The sequence below is a fragment of the Acyrthosiphon pisum genome, chromosome A3 (assembly GCF_005508785.2).
Source record: "Acyrthosiphon pisum isolate AL4f chromosome A3, pea_aphid_22Mar2018_4r6ur, whole genome shotgun sequence".
In the NCBI taxonomy this organism is placed as follows: domain Eukaryota; kingdom Metazoa; phylum Arthropoda; class Insecta; order Hemiptera; family Aphididae; genus Acyrthosiphon; species Acyrthosiphon pisum.
Window position 1 is genome coordinate 23,477,781 of NC_042496.1, and position 24,566 is coordinate 23,502,346.

The 24,566-nt window shown below is 29.2% G+C and overlaps 1 protein-coding gene across 6 annotated transcripts in view; it reads left to right on the forward strand.

Moving 5' to 3' along the window:
* Nucleotides 1–19,519, forward strand: part of LOC100570283 — a 114,504-nt gene extending 94,985 nt beyond the window's left edge. For 5 of the 6 annotated variants that reach the window (XM_029491581.1, XM_029491584.1, XM_029491582.1 and 2 more), the window contains 2 exons: nt 3,028–3,098; nt 18,721–19,366. In XM_029491581.1, coding sequence (XP_029347441.1) covers nt 3,028–3,098; nt 18,721–18,989 — 340 coding nt within the window. In that variant the 3' untranslated portion in view covers nt 18,990–19,366. Of the gene's footprint in view, nt 1–3,027; nt 3,099–18,720 lie in introns of all 6 variants that reach the window. The other variant, XM_029491585.1, reaches the window with a different exon arrangement.
* The last annotated feature ends 5,047 nt before the right edge of the window (nt 19,520–24,566 follow it).

Consider the following 24,566-nt stretch of genomic DNA (forward strand, 5'->3'; position numbering starts at 1 on the left):
CAATAAAAATGTATTAAAAACCCTGTAGGTATACAATTTTCAGGCCCCAGCTATCAAAGTTAACAGTTTTATAAATATTTAACTACAAAATTATTTATGAAATTCATCGAATATTTCAACTTGTATAAGTGCATTATATTAAGCACACATTATATAGTTTTGTCGTGAATTAAATCCCGAGTCCCGATTCGATCCCGTGGCCCACATTTGTACTAATATAATAACAGTGGACAGAATAATGCATACATTATAGTTTATCGGCCACATTTCCGTGTCGGTCAATATAGTATCTGCAGATAATAATAGCCACCTACAGGAAGTTCTCCTGCAGTTGATATCAAGTGCGTATGATTTTATAAACTACAGTTACTACCAAATACTACCAAATGGATTAATGGATATTTTATATTGGTAATAATGCAGCGTGTGTGTATCCATGAAGTCAATCGCAGATATGAATTTTTATGCTATTTGTTCGGTGTTTTAGGTTATGATTGGAGGTGTTTTCTAGACAATTTGCCAAACGCTCGTTTATTTTGATATTTAAACTGTCACATCCTCCAGATACAGCCCGTATATATAATGTCATATGCCTATTATTATATAAATATATTATGTGACCGCAGTCGATTTGTAATCACATTAAATGTTACCAGACTCGCGTATAATATCTATTATTTAAATTTTCACAATTGATTGTCGAAGGTTGACTGTTGAAATGTGTACGGTGTGAACTACGATAATATGCAAAATTAATGTAGGTACGTCGATATTTATTCTTTCAATAATAGGTATTTTGTAATGCTCTTGTATACATTTATCTTTAACGTATTTTTTCTGCTTAAATAAATCTCAATGTTGTTATATTGATGTAGGAGAATATTTTGATATTTTGATTGCATTTTACATTCTGAGCGGATCACTGAATGTATTGATTTTACAATAATGTCTGTTTTTTTATTTTTTTATGTGTCTGAAGAATTTTTTTATAGTATAAAAATACTTCAATCATCAACTTTGCGGAAGGTTTTTAGTTGCAAATTGAAATTAGTTTGTACTTTAAAAAAAATATTAACGTTTGTTAAAATTATAATATTATTATTAAAATAATTGTTATTGGGTATTTGTTCACCTAGCAAGAAGTTAGACTGGCTCCGATTAGAATCTTTTTTATCGTATACAATGATTTATCATTGTGAGTTTAAATTGAATACATCCATTGCAGTGAACTACTCAATGTCGAGGTGCACTTAACATAAATAATCAATAGTATACTGCAGATTGGTTACCTACTTGACACCTTTTTTGTATTTTTCTTATTCATGTTTTTTAATATTTAGTTGTCTATTAAATTATATACCAATTAGATTTAATTTTTTACAAGAAATCTACATCGAAGTCGATGATCATATAATTTTTTTCTACTAAAAAGTGTCTTCATACGAAAAAAATTTTTTAATAAAACGAACATCATTGTAAAATCCATACGTTCATCACTACGCTCAGAATCTAAATACAAAAGTATATTAAAAATATCATCAGTTAAAAAATACCAGATAACATTTCAATTAACATTACTGTGTATAATAGGATTTGGGTGTACCTTGTAATTGATTATAGCTGTAATATGGATGTGTTAAATTTGAATTCAATGGTAAATCAATTTACACGAAAAACAATTAGGTACTTAATACTATTAATTATTACCAACAAACTGCATAATATAATGGTTTGAATACGTTTGCTGTAATAATATATTTAAAGTAGTACCTAATAATATTTTGCAAATCTCCTTGTGTATTTAGTATATAAAACTAAAACATACATTAAGGGCCATTCTTACAATGTCCGGTAAAGTGTAGATTTACGCTAACCAACTGATAACAGATTTTATTACCGGTAGAATTCGGCCGGTTAAGTGTCGGTTAACTTTAAACGGATATTGTAAGAAAGACCCTAAGGCAAACATGTGAAATCTCTACAAATAATACCTACGTATTGAAATTTCAATTACATAAAAATAAATAAAAACCGTTTGAGGAATGATTATTATTATTTTTTTTTTATTGAACAAAATGCTTCAACGGAAATGGTTATTAGCGTACAGTTATGTGATTCAATTTTTTTTTAAAACAATATTATTATTTTGTTGTATTTTGCTTACTTAAATTATAAAATTTTGGTTTTTTCAACAAATGTATTACTTTGATTTTCGATTCTTCTCTGGGTCCCAGGATTTTGGATAGTTGCTCGGGTAAACCATTTTCTTTTCTGAGGTCTTCGTATTTTGAAAATGCTGTTAGTATATGTTTGACTGTTATATGTGTTGCATGTGGTGTATATTGGGGGGGAGGGGTATTTTTTGGTTATTAAGAAGCCATGCATAAGTTTTATGTGACCTAATCTTAGAGTCTGTTTAAAACTGTTTTGTTTTTTCTGTTTGGACTGTTAGAGGGCCACTTGAAGGTTGCTCTTTTTATTTCACTAAGTTTTTGATTTTGTTTTTTTCATATGTTATACCATTCTAATTTACTGATATTTATTATTTTTTGTTTGTATATCCAATTTTGTCTGAACACAAATTTCAAACAATTATTTATATTAATGCATTATATTAATTTACCTTTGTTAAAAATGTTTAGTACATAATATTATATACATTATTTTTTTTAACAATATCGATCGGACAATAGAAGCAAGTGCAGTTTAATTATGTATGTAAATGTTTTTTCAGCAAAACGTCTTTTTAATTATTGCTCTCATAATATTATAGTTTGAACATAAACAAATATGTATAATTGTATTTCATGCTGTACATTTTTCTGCTTTGCGTATGTATTTTTCCCCGAAGTGTACAGCTTTTAAAAACTTCTGTAGGTACCCATATTGTACTTAATTACTTAAAAGTAATAATATGGTTTAAAAATTGTTGTGACGTTATATGTTTTGGCTTATGGGTATCCATTCAGTTTATTCTTTCTACTGATATTATATTTGATATTAATCGAACCGTCGTTTGCATTTCAGATTTGCTCGGGCGTGCACAAGTGACCAAGGAGTGATATCTCTAGCAAGGTTTAGTCCAATGCATAAAATCGGTGAGTCAACGTAAATTTATAAGTATCTTTTTAAATAATTTATTTTTAAAAACATTGTTAAATACCCATTGAAATATCGTTAGATTTTCTAAACGGTTAAGCAATGGATTTCAAATTAAAATCGTTATCTGCACAATTAAACGTCAGTTGTTTACACGACCGTCGAACTAATTTTTCATCGATATCTACCAATTGTAGCTATTCAGCTTATCGTTTATTGTGTGTATTGTAGAAATAAAACAATACATCTTATACAGGGTTAATTACCAAACATGTAACCCCCACGTTATTCTTTTATTGGATTTATTCAAATACTAATTTTAGGAATTTTTAACATACGTAAAGACCATATTTTGAGATTTTTTGTATCACAGAGTGATAGTGTCAGTGATATCGACTTCTGTTTTTCAAATAATAACCCCGAATTTCGATTGTAAATTGTTTAGTGTGTAGATAATTTATTTTGACAATTTTTTTGTACAAACTGGTGTGTAAAGAAATTAAACTGCATTATTGAAGAAAATAGGTGGTGAGCATGCTTGGTGAATCACCCTGAAATTTATGATACACACTCAATCGGCAAATAATTTTTATTAAATTAGTGTAAATATACTGCTACGTCTTGTCATGGCAAGTAATATTGCAGTATAAATTACTGATGAATGGTAAACTTGTGATAAATATAATATATATATAACAATATGTCACTTATAGTAGCGAATACAGACTATTATAGCTAGTAAGCACCGCCAACTAGGTTATAATATCATCTTTCAAGCAGAGGACTTCTTTAATTTGCATATTTGTTTCGCACCACCGTAAAATAGGCCAACCAGAAATAAAATTTGTTTCGTGTTACGACAAATTCAAATTTGTAACTGTATAATGCATATTTTTGCATATTCAGGTATTTTTTTGCTTATTAAACAATAAGCTAATAAATAAAAAATAAAATTAATTTTTACTTTTTGATACATAATACTTTTTTGGTCTATTTTTGCATATTTTTTTTTTTTGAAACAACGTTTGTCAAATCGCCTAGCCTATATTTTTATACCATTTGATTATTTAAAAGCCTCAGTATTCTGACGCAGTGCCTGAGAGCCGATTAAGTATTTGAGTGAACACTACAGGCCGACATAGGTATATACTATTTCCGTATCATATTTGACCTCGTTCTTATTTTGGATGCTATTTATTTAATTTATTTTTAATAGTTATTAACTAAGCTGATAGAAAATAAAAATTTTAAATCATATTTTAGGGTTTTTAAGTCCATAAATGATTGCGTGGTTTGGGTATTATGTCCTCCAGTAAACAATTAAAAAAGAGTTGGCAAAAAAATATATTTTATTATTTATTATTATACTATTATTAACTATACACTTACGAATTACCTATTCTTCTTCTTATTATTATTTCATATAACAAACCATTAGTGTACATTACTGTGTATTAAAGTAATTAAATACTATAATATAAATTGTATTATTATACAATTATTACCCACTCCTTTTTCATATACATTGTTAGATAATAATTATTATAACGTAAAAGCTTCTCATCTTCCATAACATTTTGGTTTCCTTATGATTTTTTCCCAGTTATTTTTCTTTATCAACGCTTATTAACAAATCTGTAATTCCAGCTCTTGAAAATATTGGTATTTTTATGTTCCCCGTTTAATGTCCCTTCATTCACATCCCACCATACCTCTGATGGATACAACATTTTAATTTTACGTATAGTTTTATAGTTTACTGTTTCCCGGACCAATCTTTTTTTACGTTCTCGTATGTAGGTAATAACAGTCTAAAGTGTTCTAGTAATTAATTGTCTTTTGCTAAAACCACGGATTTAAGATAGTTTATACCTTCATAAATTAATATGATGTATTGATGTGTAATGGTAAAATACTAGTTCGTCAAATATACCGTGAAATGACTGAACTCAAAATATTGTTGATGAACAATAATACCCGATGATAAATTGAGATGATAACATCGGGTGTAAATCTGTCTGTTATAAGTTATAAGTTGATTTTAAAGTATATATTATGAGTGATCAAAACATATTCGAAAAATAAGGTATCAGTTTTTTTCGTAGGATTTTTTTCCTCGTACTCTTTTTCCTAATATCATTATGTTTTCTGCTATGAATCATCATCACACATTCACATTTTCATTACTCGTTCGAAAATAATATTCTTAGTAGCACCGCGGTTTGCTTTGCGTACAACATAGTACACGCCCACTTGAATCCATTAAGTAGACCAATTTAGAATATAATTTTTAAGTAATAATGAATCGCTCCATTATTACATACCATACAATAATTTATGAAACTCATCAAACATGGACATTTTTTAGAGCCATATTTTTTTTAGTTTTCGGAACAATGAGCTAAATGCATGTAAGCTCTTTTTTCCAATCGCTGCTTATATGTAATATGTATATTATAATGTTCTGTTATATTATATTCAACCCGGTGTACATGGACGATAAGAATGTACTTTATAGGAATAATCAATATTCACATCGTAGAGTCGCAACTTAATAGGTATACCTATCTACACATAATACATTTAGGTATACATAATAATATGCACTACAATATACTATACTACAGTATAATTAATGTGATTAAAGTCATCGTTTGCAGGTATATTGTTCAGAGCATATTACACTAGTTGTCTCTCAAATATACGAATTGCTTCCCATCTATTTATCGCAAATAAAATGGTCAGTAAATATTATAATAGTTTCTATAAGTCGTAATAATAAAACATGCGTTATACAGCCGTTTTAAATTTTATGAAAAATAAATAAACGATTTGTGCTTACAAATATAACGTATACATTCTTATCGTATACCTGTAAAAATACATAGCATGGGGGTCAAACAAATTAAATCAAATTATTTGGGGACTTCTACATAATTTTTAAGAAAATAGGTATTTTTTTAGAATAGTCAAATCTCTCCAAGATAGTAAAAATTATTATTTAATTAAACATCTAAATATAAACGAACTATATTAATGAAAAACGTATAGGTTATTTTTTATTGTATTTCAGAAAACTGTTGAGAAAAAAATAATAACCTCTTTACATATTAGTTTAAAGTAGGTACCAACAAAATTCAATAAAACTAGATAATAATTCCAACATATATAGCCATATAGGTAGATCTTTGTGAAACAATAAGGAGCACTCATTTTAGTGGAAAAAGTAATAATAACAGACAAAACTATAAAAAAGTAACTTAAAAAAATAAAAATAAAATAGGTAAGTACATTATTGTAAGACTGATATATTACTCGCTAGTTGCTTTTCTCGACTTCAAAACATAACAGAATTCCTTTAAACGCTTAATAAACTAAACTGAAACCATGTTTTTACGCCATTAGACCATAACGTTGGAGTACCTATAATATTAGTTATTGTAACGAACATTTTTGTACGATTTTATTTAACTGTACATTTCACATTTCAAGAATAATATTGAATTTCTTGAGTAAAAATATTATATTATATACAATTTTAGGAATATTTCATAGTAAATTATTATTAAAAAAAATATATATCTTATATCGGTGGTGTTTTATAATTATTGCTATATACCTAATATAATCCCTAATAATGTTTTTTGCGTAAATTTAGATACCATATTATTATGTCAAAAGGATGTTGTCGATGCCATTGAGAAAAATTAATAGTTTTTAAAATGCTTAGTGCTTACATTGCCTTCGTATACGAAATGATTATGAAACGCTCTAGCTCTTTTGCGAACGCAGCAAAACCATAAGGGTGTAAGATATAATATATCCGTAGTAGAATTTATAAGCATTACTTTTTCAAAAAAAAAAAAAAATATGTTTAAGTACCAAACCAAGTCTTATTTCAAGTTGACATTAATAGTGATGTGAACATACATTTTACATGCATGATACCGCAAAATTCAGGGAAAGCATTTAATATCCAAATTTGAATACTTTCCAATTTTTGACATGGGCATCTTCATACTTAATCAAACTTTATTGTACATAATATTATAACATCGATGACGTTTATCGAAATCTCTATACTAATACTTTTTTACAGCCACATTTTGGTTCATTTTGGCGAAACGCGTATTTAATTTTATGTTAAATTAATAATCTTTTTTTATTAAATAAATACATAATAATAACATAACTGTGTACATTTTGAATACATAATCCATACATATACAATAGGAGGTATTATATATTATATCAACCATATTTTACCTAATGAATTATTATATTTGCATATATCTTATAATTGTTTAATGTTAGTTAAAATGATACGATCTAAAAATATACAATAATACAAAGCTTCTAATAACTATTTACTTATTTATAAATATAATATACTAATATTTCACCCTGATTTGTATTGGCCACTTTATCATAATATCATATATTTTAAATTTGGAACAAACTATAATATCTATAATATAATATTGTATAATATACACAGTATGATAATTATATTATTATTTTTATTTATAGATGCATTGTATTTTAATACAATAATATTATAAACAGTACATTATAATAATATAATAATATTATAGTATTGTTTTAGAAAAATTGAACCCATCACCTCGGTGTACCAGATTTGCCTATCTATATCGCCGTGTGACGACCATATGGCAAATGATACTGTAATCCATAGGCTTCCAAATATAATATTCTAATTTCTACAGAACATTACTCGTTATTATTATAAATGGTTTTATAAATCAACAGTTACTCATAGTTAGAAACGATGATAAACGAGATTTCAGGTGAATGGCCCTTAGCGAGTTATCAACATAATGTTGGTTAAATACATAATGTATAACATTAATGTCATGACATTTTTAAACTTTAATAATAAATCTTCTTGAATAATAAAACAATTGTTTACGGCTAAATGATAACAAAAGGTAAACATTGTTGTTACGAGCAGTCCAAATCCTATTTATCATTTGTTAGTTTAGTGGTATTATTTAATGTAATATGTAATATCAAATATGCATACTATAAGTTTTACTTCGTACGCACATTAGTTAAACTAGGCATTTTATTAGGTTGTGTTTATTAACTAAGAAGTAAATTCGTTCGCTAACTATATGAAGTATGTCACCAAAACGCGAACTGAACATAAAATAAAATAATATTATGTACGGCCAGGCAGATAGGTACTAACTTATTACATCTGATTTTTTTTTTTTAACGAATAATATAGTTTTTTATTGGTAATTTTTATGATTTAAAGGCGATAGCGTCGTAATTTTTTAGTATATCATCAACGAACAAGGCTATACTAATATTATTAGTTTTGGGTTGTAATAAATTTTTAAGGAAATTGTATATATAACAATATACTGTATCCTGCAGACCCATTCCCAGTTGTTTTTCCTGTTTATGATATTATATTGCACTGTTTCGGCAATAAAACAGTTGTAGTTATGCCAACACGCAGTATACCTACAAATTGTGCACTTAAGGTCGTTAGTTTTCGGTGCTTAGGACCTAATGATAGTGTGACGTGATTTTAAAACACTATCATAGTAAATTTATATTTTTAAAAATGGGGAAGGCAACATCCTCTGTTCGTCTCGTACAAGTAATGATGTGGTTTCATGTTGTGAGAACAACACTATAACACTACCTAACCTTAGCAGTACCATATTATTAGTTGTATATGTTCGCGTCGGCTGTTTATTCCATAAACATTAATATTATGCATACTTTAAATATTTGGGTGGTTTTGGGTGCACCATTAATGCTGTATAGGTCATTTAAGCACGATGAAATTCTATTTCTAATATATATACACACGCACGCCAAATGGTTTAACATCACGTAGCGGTTGCATCGTAAACGTTACCGTACTCTAAAAACCAAAGATATAGAAACTATTCGGGTTGGAATACTAAATTTAATTAGAAACAATAAAAATTAGTTAACAGATGCTTATTTCTTACATCTTTTAAAATACGTTAGGTTATTAAATATATAAAAATACTTAGGTACTTATATTATTAGTTTTTTTTTTTTTTTTATTCAAACATTTTGTGATAAAAATTATATTACTGCTTAGTAATAGTACTTTTAATAAAAAAAATTACGATAAAAAGAAAACAACTCATCACTATAATCATTGGCAATAAGGTATATAACACTATAGTACTAAATTAGACTCGCATAACTAGGATACCAAATTCGCATTTTTTAATGAAAACCAAGTTATTGTAAAGATTTAAATATTTCCGTATTAAAGAATAGATTTGGAATACGATGGGCTTCTAAAAAAATCTCAATCCAAGTGTTATCAAACAAAAAATAATCTATCGTATAATTAATTGTAATTGAATATATTATTTATTATTTAATTGTACCTATTGCAGTTATTAGATTCTGGTTGGAAAAATGGGATTAAAAGAGATATTTAGTGACATTTATGGAACATATCAAATTTAATTCGTCGATGTCGTACGCGGCAATATAATAATTCTGAATATTATGTTACAAACCTCACAGCTTATAAAATTACAAACATGATTACAAAATAACCAGAACATTTTTCATCAGAACTTATTTACTGACAAAGGTATTTTTTTTTTAATACATTTTTTTAAAATAATAATTGTATTATAAATGTCTTATTTAAATGTTTTAATTTGAAATATCTACATTGTGATAGTATTATATAATTTATAAATTAGTAATGATACACAGACTTTCGACTGTAAGTAGATTCCTTTATTAGAAAATAATCTCGAAACCGTTAGTCAAATGTGATTTATGCATTTTAGGTTAGAATAACGAGTCGAAATATATGATATAAGTAAACAAGTCTCCAAACTAGGTATCGTCTTTCAGATGTAGTAATAGACCCAAATTACTGTATGATTACCTATACAAATAACCTAACCTTGCCCGCCTCTAAAGGCGCCGCCATGGTCCACCGTGAGGTCTACACGTCATTATTGCAAGAATACCCAATTGTTTTTATTTAATTACATATATTATTAAAAGTGTCTGAAGTCATGATAACACGCTTTCCATTAGCTATTATTATGTGAGCCTTTAATGTGTAGGTATAGTAATTAATTACATTATAACGTATAGTATAGGTAGGTAGCCTATATTTAATTTTCTTCGGATCATCATAAGGATATTCAAATAAAATCGTGTACGTTATGTTTTATCATCAAAATTATTCTCAAAACATCACCGACACGACAATGCTTTTCTAATTTCTATAATAACCCTTTTATGTTCAAAATAACAATATATTGTAATCAAATTGTTTGAAATTAGGTCATTGTACTATCATAATAATCGTGCATGCATAATATATCACATAATATTATTATTATAATTAACTTTTGATACAGGTTATACTAATTTGGACGTTGGCAAAGTGCGATTTAGAGGGAATTAAATAGACACATTAACGTACACCTAAAATTAGGAAAGTTATTTGTCTTTTCCTCGCAGTAAAGGAAAATTCCAATTATTTTGAAACGCCGTTAAAATAATAAGAGCCTTTCGCTGTAGCGCGCAGAGTAGGTGAAACACTTATTTTAATTAAACGTATTCGATTTCATTAGGTCGTTATTTTATAAGCCATTATATTAAGAAAAAATACATGTATTATTTATTTCACATTTTGGGGTGGCGTATTATAATTGACAAGGTGATTGACGATAGGTACTTAAAAATATATACCAATTAACCTATTTTTGGGCCAAGTAGGTACATCTTATTTGCCTACGGACAAGTACGAGGTACGAGTATTATACGAGCAGTAAACAACGATAACGGCTAAATATCAAGACCTTGAATTACAATATTATTATAATAAATATAATTCTACCGTATAACACATCGGTAACGCAATAGGTACTAAATAAATCGCGTGGGCAAGTGGTATCGTTATAAATTGAGATATGGGTGAATAATAAATAATAATATATAATACCACACTGCAGTAGTACCGTACTACAATATTCAAATATAATACGCCAGTTTATCAAATATCATAACGCAATCTAATATTTATCGCGTAATAATATACTCAATGTGCATAAATTTCATAATATCTATATATACATAACAAATGGTAATATTATATTGTGTTGTTTATTTATATGGAACGCTGATAAGAAAAGGGATCCAAATCTATTTTTTATATTTTCTCATTAGAACTAAAGAAAACATTTAATATAACATTTTAAGTATCTATGAATTCTTTATTGAGTTTAACTTTTTTCATATTAAGATGAACATTAATAAATTGTTCATATATTTATTTTATTTTTTTAAGCAGGTAGATGGGTAATTTATATTTGTTATGCGTGTCTAAGGAATATGTATATTATATTATGGCACATATTATCTATTATACCTATACACGGTACACCGTGACCGAAATTCGGAGTTACATTGTTTATCAATATTTCAGTTTTAGTCAAAGGCATAATTACACTTCCCAAGGGTTTTGATGAGGTGAAACCAAAAAATAAGTATTCTCGTAATAGTTATAATTGAACATTAATTTATAATAATCATCAAAATATAGGTACGTTTATTTTTTTCTCTGAAAATGGTATTAAGTTTCCGAATCTTTTTCACATACTACAATATGAAGTTGAAACTTTCTTAGTATCATGATCGCCACCTCATCGTAATTATTATTAAGTAATTTCAATGGTAATTTAAATCCTTTCATTCATCTCAAGAATTATAATTACAATATGTGGCAGTGGTGTCAGATTCGTCTGACTAAGCCTACGCAGGCGTGAATAGCGATCGAACCATATAAACAGTATAAACAATTAAAGGGAAAGTCTAAACTGTAAAATCTAAATACAATATTAGGAAAGAGGCTTTGATGTCTACACTGTAGACTCTACGGGTCCACTTGAAGAAGTGGCGTTTGAGCTTCGACTTCTGCTCGGAACATGTTTCTCAAGCAAGCGCGTTGGAGTTGAGTGAAGGTCAACCTAACCCAAAAATGCTATTCTATAGCTGGACCCGTCATAGTCGTTTCTGTGTCCTATAATTTCCGATAATCCTTGGTTGGAGTTCTTTAGTTTATCCCACAGGTCGTCGTTGGAGCCCGCCCGTCTGTGGGATGGCTTAGTGGTGGTTCTCCAGTATATCATGTTTGTTGGTGACACCGTAGAATAGGCGCAATTAGAGGGACTTGGGGGAATGGATAAGCTCCCCGGTTTTATCCGTAGCCCACTATAGTTTTTTATAACCATATTTCAGTTTAAAACATTAATTATCAGGGTTTGTGTTGCTTATACAATTTTCGCCCCCTCCCCCTCTCTCCAGAAAAATTCCCTAGTTGCGCCTATGCTGTACATACTCGCGGATCACCAAGTGGATAACGCTCATTGGTCTCAAGTCTGCTTGTCTGTGTAGAGGTATAACGGTGGTGATCGGTGGATCCTCGCCGTCCGGGAACACTTGCAAGTTCATCGCTTGTTGTGGAAACTCGATAGACACGTAAAAGGCATGGTGTTCCATACAAACCAAGGGGATTATTATTTGAAGGGGTATTATATGCTAGGCAACCTCAAGTTTGCATCTAGCTTGTTGTTGATATGAGTGCTGTGCTCCACGTGCTGGGGTGGCGTATGTTATTATTGATTTAATGTACATTTTGTATTAGGTACATATATTATGTTTAACTTTGCTCGTAGCGGGATATTGGGCTGTGATGACTGATAATTCCAGAGCATTGAGATTTGGATCTGATGCGCATAGCTTCCTTTGCTTACTTCAGTGACATATCAACGGAATAATTTTATATTTTTATAATTTTATAATTTTATATTCGTGACAGAAAAACGATCGCAGTATAATATGTTAAAGAACATTGTACAATCTACAAAATATGCTCCTTCTACACAAATAATTTGTATATTATTTTACATCTTTTGACTTAAGGTATTTAATAAAATAACCACAAATTTCAAATTAAATATTTTTTCGATATTCCAAAAAAAATCCCAAATGTTTTGATGTAAAATCTAAAACATTTCAAATCATATTTTGCAGACCCCACGAGATGCGTACGTAAGTGTATAATTTCTAACTCTAAAGTTTCAAAGTTATACCAAGTTATTTATCGTTATTATTATTATTTATTAGTATTACAATATTGCCATACTATTCATATTTAAAGTAAATTTAACCTATATTTATCTCCATTAAAGAATTTTAACTCAGTCATTTTGATAGTTTTAACCAAATATAGAATACAGGTTTACAATTATTATATTCAATCATAATAACTTACTATTTTATTTTTTGTAACCAATAGCTTAGCAACCCTTAATAAACAAAAATATATTATTATTTATTATTATTGTTTTTATTATTATTTCTATTAAATGTGTCAAATTTGCAATAAAAAATTAAGGGCCAATTATCGAGATAAAATAAAGCATATAGATCCTTAGGATAATGTAGCTTTATAATGGTAAATTTTTCTTTAAATTTGTTAAGCAGTTCCAGAGATTACCCCAAACAAACGAACAAACAAACATCTCTTCTTTATACCATTTACCTATTAGTATAGATAAGAAACAATATTGTATAATGAATTAATCGTAACTATAGATAAATATTTTTATTTAATTACAACTGGTTGAAAATTACGTCGGCGGTTCAACTAAGTTAAAAATTATAATAATTAATAATAATGTATAGGACATATACGTACACTTTCATTATGATCGAATGTTATTTTTGTTACGGAATTACCTACTCAGTATACTCATGTTATATCATATCATTATATTAATATATTATATTAGGTGAAGTATAGTTGCACGTAGAAACCAATTCCGTAGTTGTTGATTTATTTATTGGATGAGTCAATTTTACACAGACAATTGCGAACTCCGAAAACTATATGACAGCGCGCATATTATAACCGTAAGTAAGTGAGTAGATATATGTAGATATATTGCGTCCGTTGACGTATTATAATATTTTATAACGAACGTCAAAGTTAGGACTTATCCGGACGACAATGATTTACCCAACTGTTATCGTTAGGTCTGCATAAGTAAATCCTATAACCCGTGCAGCTACATTAGGGGCTCACCAGCTGGGGTCGTAGGTTATTATAAGCACGTGGCCATGTAAAATATTAGTATAGGAACTGTGACCATAGGTCACTATATTACTAGAATAAGCCTGCTATTAGTTGGAAAACGTTATACCCATCCACCAACGTTGTAATTTTAATATTCCGGTTTAGGTACTAACTCTTGCCCATTTGACAAAAGATGACATTTTGTTGATATCCATGTATATTTCAGATCTCCTTGGGCTTTGTTAGTTGTAAGGTAGATGTAGGTAAATTAAAATCAATTCATACAAAATAAATATAAAATTATTCATGATAAATGTCATGCTTAAAATAAAACAATAAATTATCTTTTCAAGTCTGTATATACGAATTAAATGCTTTAAGAACCTTGTGTCAAATTATTATTTATCAAAGCAAGTAGGTATAATAAGTTTATTTATTTACATAGTTTATAATTAATTTTAATCGGTATACTAAAAACGTATTCAAATGTGCGCTAATGACATAATATTATATTGTAAGGGTCTTAGCTCCCGCGTCTGATTTAGCATTATGTCACAAACGGTATAAATTAATTAATTTTAATTTTTGAGCGATGCGAAGAATGTATATTGTTAATTCAATGGTGTATTGGTGTGTGTTTTTTTAAAATATCTTTTCATTTTTGATTTTTTTTTCTTTCATTACTTTTTCTGTAGGAAGTAGTGATAGTGTAGGAATCAATGTGATGTGGTACATTGGGGAGGTCAAAAGTTAAAAACTCCCAGTAATTTTCTTAATTATTGGGAAACATTTGAAATACCAAACCAGTTTTTGACAAATTCGATTTTTTTTTAATTCAAAAACGAATCATCACAGAAATTTTAAATATTCAAAAAAATTTTACATTAGCATTTTATATACAGTATAGTTGTTTATAGACATTTTAATTTTACATTTTATTTTTATTTTAATAATAATTAATAATAAATAAAAAATATATGCAAGCTCGATCAAAAAGCATAAACAATTAATACTAAGTTGTTTATATACTGGAATTAAAAAAAAAAAAGTTAAACGTTAATCTTCAATAATTTTTTATGAGAGTTTGAAGTTTGAATAGATAATTGAAACGAACATTCGCAAAATTATTTTGTTGTTGAAAACACATACAAATTTTAATAATCATACCTTAAGTTTGACAAAGTTCCATCCAAGACTTTTTTAAAAAAATATTACAAAAAACCTTAAACATAATTCCACGAATATTTTTATCCTCCTCTGACCCCTGATGCTTAAATTTTGATAATATCGTAAATTAACGATTTCACGAAAGTTGATAAAAATGTTTAGAATCATCTAATGATCTTAAATACATAATACAAGGTTCTTCATAAGTAATTCTTACTTAATAAAATACTTACTAAAAGTCTTAAAAATATATGTATATAGAATAGCAACATTTTTTTTTATAGACATTTTAAATTTTAATGTTGATAAAATTGGTTATTTAAACGAATAATGACGGTTTTCGTTATTTTGTTATCATTCAAAAATATTATATATGGTGTATTGATACAATGGTACTTTTACGTATTTTATTATATTTTACTGTACACGATGACATTTTCAAAGTATTTATATAAATTTTAAGCTATTGTATATTTATATATATTTATACCTAAAATACCTATATGTATATTTACACCGTTCTACGGTAAGTCGGTATGACACAAAAGTCAATGACAATAATATGATATAAATAATAAATACATATTATATACTATTATAATAATCATTATAGGTACAATAAAATAAATGGGATAATTTCGGCAACAATCAAGTCGACCTTCCGCATTAAAATAATTTTAAAATAAATTATTATAATACACTATTATTGTAATAGGTAGTGTTACAGTTACAAAAGAAATAGACATATGCAATAAAATAATATGCTCAGTAAAAGGATGACAGACCATCTTCGCTCAAAATCGTTTTTCGTATTAAACTCAAATTATTGACACACCATTACAGTGTCCTTCTCAAAAACGAGGTACAGCGACACCTACTATATGCACATTAGAGCGTTACCTGCTAGACTGCATTTTTTTTTAATTTACTCACGTAGTCTCTACGAGTTATTCGAGGATTGAATATTTTGTTAAAATTGAAGGACACGTGACGCGTTAAAACGCGGTCTATCTATATACCTAATATGCATAATACGTTGGTAATGGCGCCCGTACTTGGTGTTAACGAATTCAAGTGTTTGACAGTATAAAGGCTGATTGAATTTTCGCACCGAGTTGCCGACTATACACGCTTCTTGTCCGTTCCAGGACTAATTCGATTTTAATTTAGTTGAGCTAAATTATATTCGTTATGGCAGCTTGATCCCCGCTGAAGTCCCTCTCTTTCTCACCATAGTACCTAAGTCACTTAAGTGAATAGTTTTTCACACCGTCACCGATTTCTGTACTCTAAATTATGTCGTATACACAAGAGTACAAGACTCATTTCAGTGTTTATTTTTTTTTCGTTATAGGGTTTAACGTCCTTCACAAATCACAATTCTTAAACCTACATCTGCAACAGGGTTAATACTCTATATAAGACATCATGACGTAGATCATATTATGGTGTGATACATCGAGACAAAATATGAAACATTTCTAGAACTTTTTCAAAAAGGAAATGTTGATGCTTATATTATTAATTTCAATAGGCCATATAGACGAATATTGAAATATTAACATAATTGTATTGAAAGTTACATAATATTACCTCTTTGGATAGTTGTTACTTACTTGCATATTGAATGATTTGACTATTTCAAAATGATAAAATATAACATAATATTATCGTAGTATGATTAGTGAAAAATTTAACAACATTAGAATGAATAGAGGGGAATTCTATTTCACTCATAATTCATAAAGTATTTTTTCTTATTTTTCGAAGACTAAAGAATGTCCATATTTCCTGAACACTTGTCGTCCATTGTTATATTTTGATCTATATAGTAATAGTGTAGTGTCAGGTTTTTTTTTATTTTCCTTTTCAGTATCTTACCTTAACCTTTACCCGGTAATTTACTTTTCTTTAGCTCTACTCAACCGTCGTGCGATGTCAAGATGACGTGGTATGCTATTGTTCAGCAGGTTATCCAGTATATATCTGTAATTACATAAGAGGTGAAAATCTCTCGAAAACTACATTAAATTCTCGCCTAAAATATTTAACTATATTCGTGTATTATAATAATTATTATGTGAAGAAAAGTTGTGTTTGAAAGACCGTTCATATATTATAATAATTAATTTATTGTAATAATTATATTGTAAAAATGAAATTGTATAGCTCAGCTACGAGCAATTATCGATACGGGGTGGATAAAAATAATTGCTAAAACATATTATTCCGTAAATATCTATGGATCAAAAATGCATTCGTATTATGATCTCATAATACTATTATATTGGCTTTATGTCATACAAATTTGAGAATCTTAATGGAGTTTTCCTTTACCTTTAACCTCATCGCCAGACATTCGCTCTCGAGACAACCCACCTCCCCTCTACTAACACGGAACTACTGCTCACGACCGCAACCATTGAATTACAAGTATCACTTCTCATATTATAGGAAACACATTCTGAACTTATTTCTTGTCAATCCTAAACCATCGTTATTATTATTACTTTATATTATCTTCTAGACGTACATCGTCAATTTGTTTAATAAAAATGATATATTATTAAGATATAGATTGATAGCTAAACACATATTGATGCCCCCTCTCTCCTTTCTCAAATTTATTTTAAAGTTCCTGGTCGCTCGACAAGATTGTATTTTATAATAATAATAATAATAATAATAATGTTTAGTTTATTGTTATTTCAAAAATTACAATTTAAATACATAATATAATAGAATGTGAAAAAATGTGTCTCCAAAAGCCGTAGCTTGTGGGGAGACAAGAGTTCAATGCTTCTTAATTTTATGAATTATCCTTAACAACACTATTTACAGATTTAAATACATTTAAGCATAAAAAAACAAAAAATAATAAAGATAAAAATAAATAATCACTTAGTGATATACAGTAGTGTATTAAAAGACAAATTGTTAAAGTGTTTATATAAAAAGTAACTAAAACTAATTTTATTAGTTTCTATTCAAATTGTGATATTGTTACTTTATAGATAACACACTTTTTATAAAGGGTAAAATTATCAAAACTTAACAAATTTTCCCGTTGTCATTCCTTTTTATAACACCAAATATATGGTATTATGAATCCAGTTGACCAGATGATGCATTTGGCCAGTTATTCAGGTTATAACAAATAGTTTTTAAGAATATTATTGTATTTTACACGTTTATGTTTGTGAATTATGTATAGTTATTATGCATCTACCTACTATTGGGCATCATGCTCGTTTAATAATAATAATAATAATAATAAATAAATATAAAAATTATATTAACGGTGTGGAGCATGTGTTTTTCAGGCGTATACTTGGCTGCGGGGGCGAACGCCAGTGGCGGCGCGATGCCGTCGCCACTGTCTTCCGGCGGTCGGAACCACCCGCTGCGCAGCGAAAGTCGGTCGTACGCGTCCTGCGACCTCGACCCCGTCATGGAGGAGCGGAGCGAGATGGACAGCAGCTGTGGCGGCGTGGCCAGCGGCGGACCGGTGGCCGGTATAGGGGCGGTGGCCGACGATGGCGGGGTCGTTGGCGGCGGAGCGGTGGAGGCTCTCGTGTGTCCGGACAGCTAGCAACACGTGCTGGCCATCGCCAGGATATCGGTGGCCGTGCAGACGGATAAACCGCCACCCAGACCGGTCAGGTCACCGCTGTGGAACACGCTCACCAACAACCCGCCGGACGAGATGATCAGCTGACATCCGGCCCGGCCCGAACAGCTCAAGGCCATAGCGATCATAGAACCTTGACGGGCCCGAATCACACCCACCCCATCTCACCCATGGTCCATCCACCCATCGGCATGGACGAGAATTTCCGCGGCTTTACAGACTTTATTTTTATCGTCTTGTCATCGTGATAATAATATTATGTTATTGTAAAACACGGTAAAGATAACTTCAGAAGAAAATGCCAAATATGTACATATTATAATATGTGACATAGTCTGTTTTATAGTGTTTATACTCGGATAGTGTACCTACCTACGGTCTAGTGTGATAAACCGTTCCGATATTATCTGAAATTGAGTTTGGTGGAAAATTCCAATGTGTTAATACTATGTTATTAGTTTACCAAATATTAGTTGAGTTTGTATTTATTATTTTCTTTTAGTTCGTATGGATTTTACCCATCAAATACGTCGATGAGTTTTTCACGGGCAGTTCAACTAAATATCCGTTCAGGCACCGAAACATATAAATCCAAAAATTCAAATAATCCGGATATTATGATCTTAATAATAGCTAGTTATCTGGAGTTTGATAAAATCCTTTTCCCCCAACATTGATGTATAATACGCACACGCACAAAATTCTTCTCTACTAAATCACAATCTATCTCTCGCTCTGCCTCCACCTGTCTTTCTTTCAGACGAAAATCGCCTACCCGCGGAACATTTCAGTTTCAGTCTGACGGGCATAAACTTTAGCAAATAAACTTTCCAAACAAACAACCTAGGCCACGCCCACACATATGTGTATATATACACTCATGCGTGTATGTATGTGAACACAATGTACTTATCACAGCTGTACCTTACTCTACTTCTGCCCTTTACGCGTCGTCTTCGTCATATCATCGTCCGGTGCCACTACTATTTACACACTCACACACACACATAATTACTTTTCAAACTTTTATCTACCCGATACCAAAATCATGTTTGTCCGGGTGACGGTAACGAATCGGATAAATTATAAAATAAACTTTTAAAAAACTGCGTTTAACGATCAACATCCGTTTGGACAAACGAGCTAACTTATTGCTCCCTCTTTCGTTACCAAGTGTCACAACGCAGCCTTTGTGACTTGACGGTTGACAGTAGATATATGTATATTTTTACTTTTATTAGGTACATATGGAATATGGTTGTATATTATATTATTTTGTACTTATATTTATAACTTGTAGGTAGGTTAGAATATTAATATTAAATATTATAAAGCTGGTTTAACTACTAACTATATTCCTTATTTGCTGAGTATACATTTCTCTTGTGTATATTTTAAACTTTCATATTCTGGGTTCATTATTTTTCCAATTATTATTATTGTCATGATATAAGAAGTGACTACACATAATAATGATAATAATAATAATAATAATAATAATAATAATAATTTTATTAGTATTCGCTAATGCACTGTGGTCTGTGATGTAATGTGACTTCGACAGACATTTAACTATAATGTAATCAAGATTTTCAGCGACAAAAAACGTACCGGTAAATTAATAGAAATTATAATTTTAGATCGTCACAGTTTATGATGTTGATGTTGGTCTATTCATTTTACGTCTTGGCGTCAAAGTCTATTTATCTGACGACCTCCGAGCAATACCACAGAATCGCGTTCGTAAATTCCGTTGATGGCATGTCGTGCATTATCTTATTTCTTCCAACACTGAAATAAGCAAAATACTTTTAAAATTTTATCTAAATACAAGTTATATTATATTATCATCTTCCGTCGATTAAATATATAAAATAATACAATATAAATAAATAAATGAAAAACAATTTTGATAAGTAAATACAAAATACATTTTGAAAAATTAACTAATTTGGTATACGGATATAATTAGTTATATAGGTATTATTAATAATTCGATTAGCAACATCATAATAAATATGATATTAAATTTAAATTTCAAGTCGTTAGAATAAAAAAAACCTCTTTTTAAAAATACTGAATTTTCAAAATTATTTTATTGATGCGTTTTAGAAAACACGCCTCTGACAAGCATTTGATCGGTGTAAAGCAGTAATACAATTATTACTGATAATATGATTACATCACTCACAATATTAATTAGTAAAATAAAAATGAGTAGGTGCTATTTAATATTCATTTGATTTATTGTATTATTAAAAATACTTAGTACTTAATTCTGCAAGTACCTAACAATATTATTTAAATACAAAATACAAAATACTTTAGAAAAGAGCTCAGTAAAATACGAAATAGGTATAAGATAAGTAAAATAAATCGTACTTGAAATGTTGAAATATGTTTTGGATTGGATGTCGAGTACTTAAAAAAGTTAATTAAACTTTACTGCAAACAATATGTATTTGCCTGATAACAAATTAAATAAAAAACTTAAGTATGGGGTTTTCGTTTAGAGATTACTAAAAAACAACTCAAGACTTTATAGTCACTAACTACCTACATATAGGTACCATTTTGAATTTTTTATAGTTCAACTGAATAGTCTGCCAGGTCTGGTGCAACTGAAAGTATTTGTACGAAAAATATACTTTGCTTTTATCAATGTAAAAAAATATAGAGCGTGCAAGTCGATACATTGTACCTACGTCTCTATTTCAATTCAACTCGTCGAAAAATTCCTCTTTACGCCTTACGTATACTTAGCAAGTAACATGAATACGTACTTTTTTTTTATTTTTACCAATAAAAAAAAACGCCATACTCTAGGCCACCAATATCAGAATATTATTTGATCGGTTCAAAAATGTTTAACACTGGTGCGCAATCATATTGTTGCGATTTTTACCGCAAGTAAAAAAAAGATAAAAGTTCGAAATCGTGCTTTACAGACTTGTTTGTAAGCACGATATATTGTGTTGGACTCGAGAGTTTCGATATCCACATAATTTCTGGCCTTGGGCGCCGATAAATACAATTCATTTTCTACTTACAGTTTTCTAGACAAGAGCTGAGGTCGAACCACGTAACGGGGAAAGTAATATACAATTATATTGTATTATATAGGTGTATATACATCCCGAAAAACTTTTAATGGTTTCAACGGAATGATATAAAAGTGTATAGTGCATTGCGCGTTGCTGGCGTTATACAACGTGGTAACTTAATCCGGCTTTGCGACGGTTTACTCGGGAGACGTGTCGGGACAAATTTATATATACGTTTGGTAAATAAATTAGGGTCGAATCGAAAAATAACTGCTACTCCGGTGGTTAGGATAGGTATAATATTATTATTATTATTATTATTATTATTATTATTAGTCTTGGCCTGGACAATTCGTTATTGCGGAGCAGCCGGACGGAGAAGCTCTCCGTCATATCGTAAGCGTGGAAACGGCGAGTTCGTTATTATTCCATTAAGAATATAGGTCTATATGGAAATAGATTTATAATAATACAAAATACACAAATACGTTTGTTTGTGCAATTGTGTGTGTGTGCTAGTCGTTCGTTAGTGGGGTTTTCAAGTGTGTGTAAATAAAATATAAATAATAATATTCGAGATTGGCTCTCGGTAAAATTACATTATTAATGTCATTTAATTCGTAATCAAATATGAACGACAATCATTGGTCGTAGTGTTTGTCAGCGTATTTGCTATGTTTATCGATATGTATGTATGCTGAATTATACTAGACTCTAGATAGTTGATATTTTTAAGGTTTTCATTGATTTTATGATTGATTTTTGTTGTTTTCAATAAAAAGTACATTCGTAAAATATATCGTACACTAAATTTCATTAATAAAATGTTTTTTGTTATATTTTGGTTATTTTTTGAATTTGCTGTATATTTTTTCTCTAAATTTCCAAATAGTATTAATTTGTATTACCTTAAACAGTTATACTCATATAAATTACTTATATTAAGACATAATATGATTTTGTATGAATACGCGTAGTATCATTATTTAGAAATAATGGCCGTATGATATAATATTACTTTTTAGGTAGGTATATATATATATATATATATATTTTGTGACCCTCAGCAACGTTGGGCCTTCGGGTATATGTTGTTTGGGGGTGGTTGCGATTGGTACCTAACACGGTTGGTGTTCCAACACACGTGTTTTTATGTGGGACAAAGATTCGTCGCCAAGAACCCGGGTGGTCACCCATCTGGGAGCCAGCGACGACGGACAATGATTAACCGCAGCACACGTTAGTGACTGCGGCCAACCACCTCGTCATTCAGGACCCTATTGATAAGTATTATAATATTATTATTTAACAAAATCATATCCTGTATACCTAATACTAACACGCTGTGAACAAAAATTGTTTTATTTTCTCTTAACGATTATACCCGTCTTAGTAAGTTTAATAAGTTTATATGAAACTTAAACAACGAACGTTAAATAGTGCTTGATAAAAAAAAATTGTGTATTATTTTTAGATTTTTTTTTTTTAGATTTGAAAACTTATCACACTGTGATAAATAAATAAAATAAAAAAATTATAGAAAAATGAACAATTATTAGATCAGTAATCAATTATCAGGTATAGTGTCGTCATAGATATGCAACTTTGATGAAAAATAAAATAAAAGATACAACCAATTTGGAAAAACTTAAAAAAAAAGCCATACCACTATAATGATAAACGGGGCCAAATTCGTAATAATCATTGTCATTAAAAGTATTGAAAACAAGCTGAATATTTCTATAATATTGTCTATATTTTGGTTAACGATTTGATTTTTTTGCAAGCCTATTGATTCAGGCAAAAACCTGTGTACTATTGCAAATGACCAAGCCACTATTTTTTTTTTTTTTACGACTTCAAACTAGTAATTTGAAAATCGGTTTAGACGGTTATACACGGTCGTACATTAAATAATATAAATTTTACTATTCGTAACAAATCACATACTCCTTAATATTGTAAATAGTGTGATGTATAATAATATTATATTAAACATAAGCATAACCGGGTTTTGTTTTGTACCATTTATCTTGTATCAACCGCAGTACAATCACTATAATACTAATATAGTAAGTATTATTGGCGTTCACTCAATACATATAATTTTTATGTAGATTAAAATATTTACTTTTAGGTTTAATAAATGTATTACGTTGATTGATAATATGTTTGTTTTTTTTAAGTATACTATTGTTTTAGTTATAACAAATCTTATATTATAATAATATGTATAATACATCATGTAATAAACATTTTGAAACATAAACAAATTTTCCTTTCATCTATTGACAACATTGAGTTACTCGATTCACTATGTAAGTACTCGGTTTTAAAAAAGTATAGATTGAATATAAATCACATTTTTTCAATAATCTTCCCAGAATTATTACAATCCGTTGCGCCGAAGCAATTTAAAAATATTATTACTCATTATTAATTAAAACAAATGAGAATGTATATACAATCATTAATAAAATGTACACAATAGGTA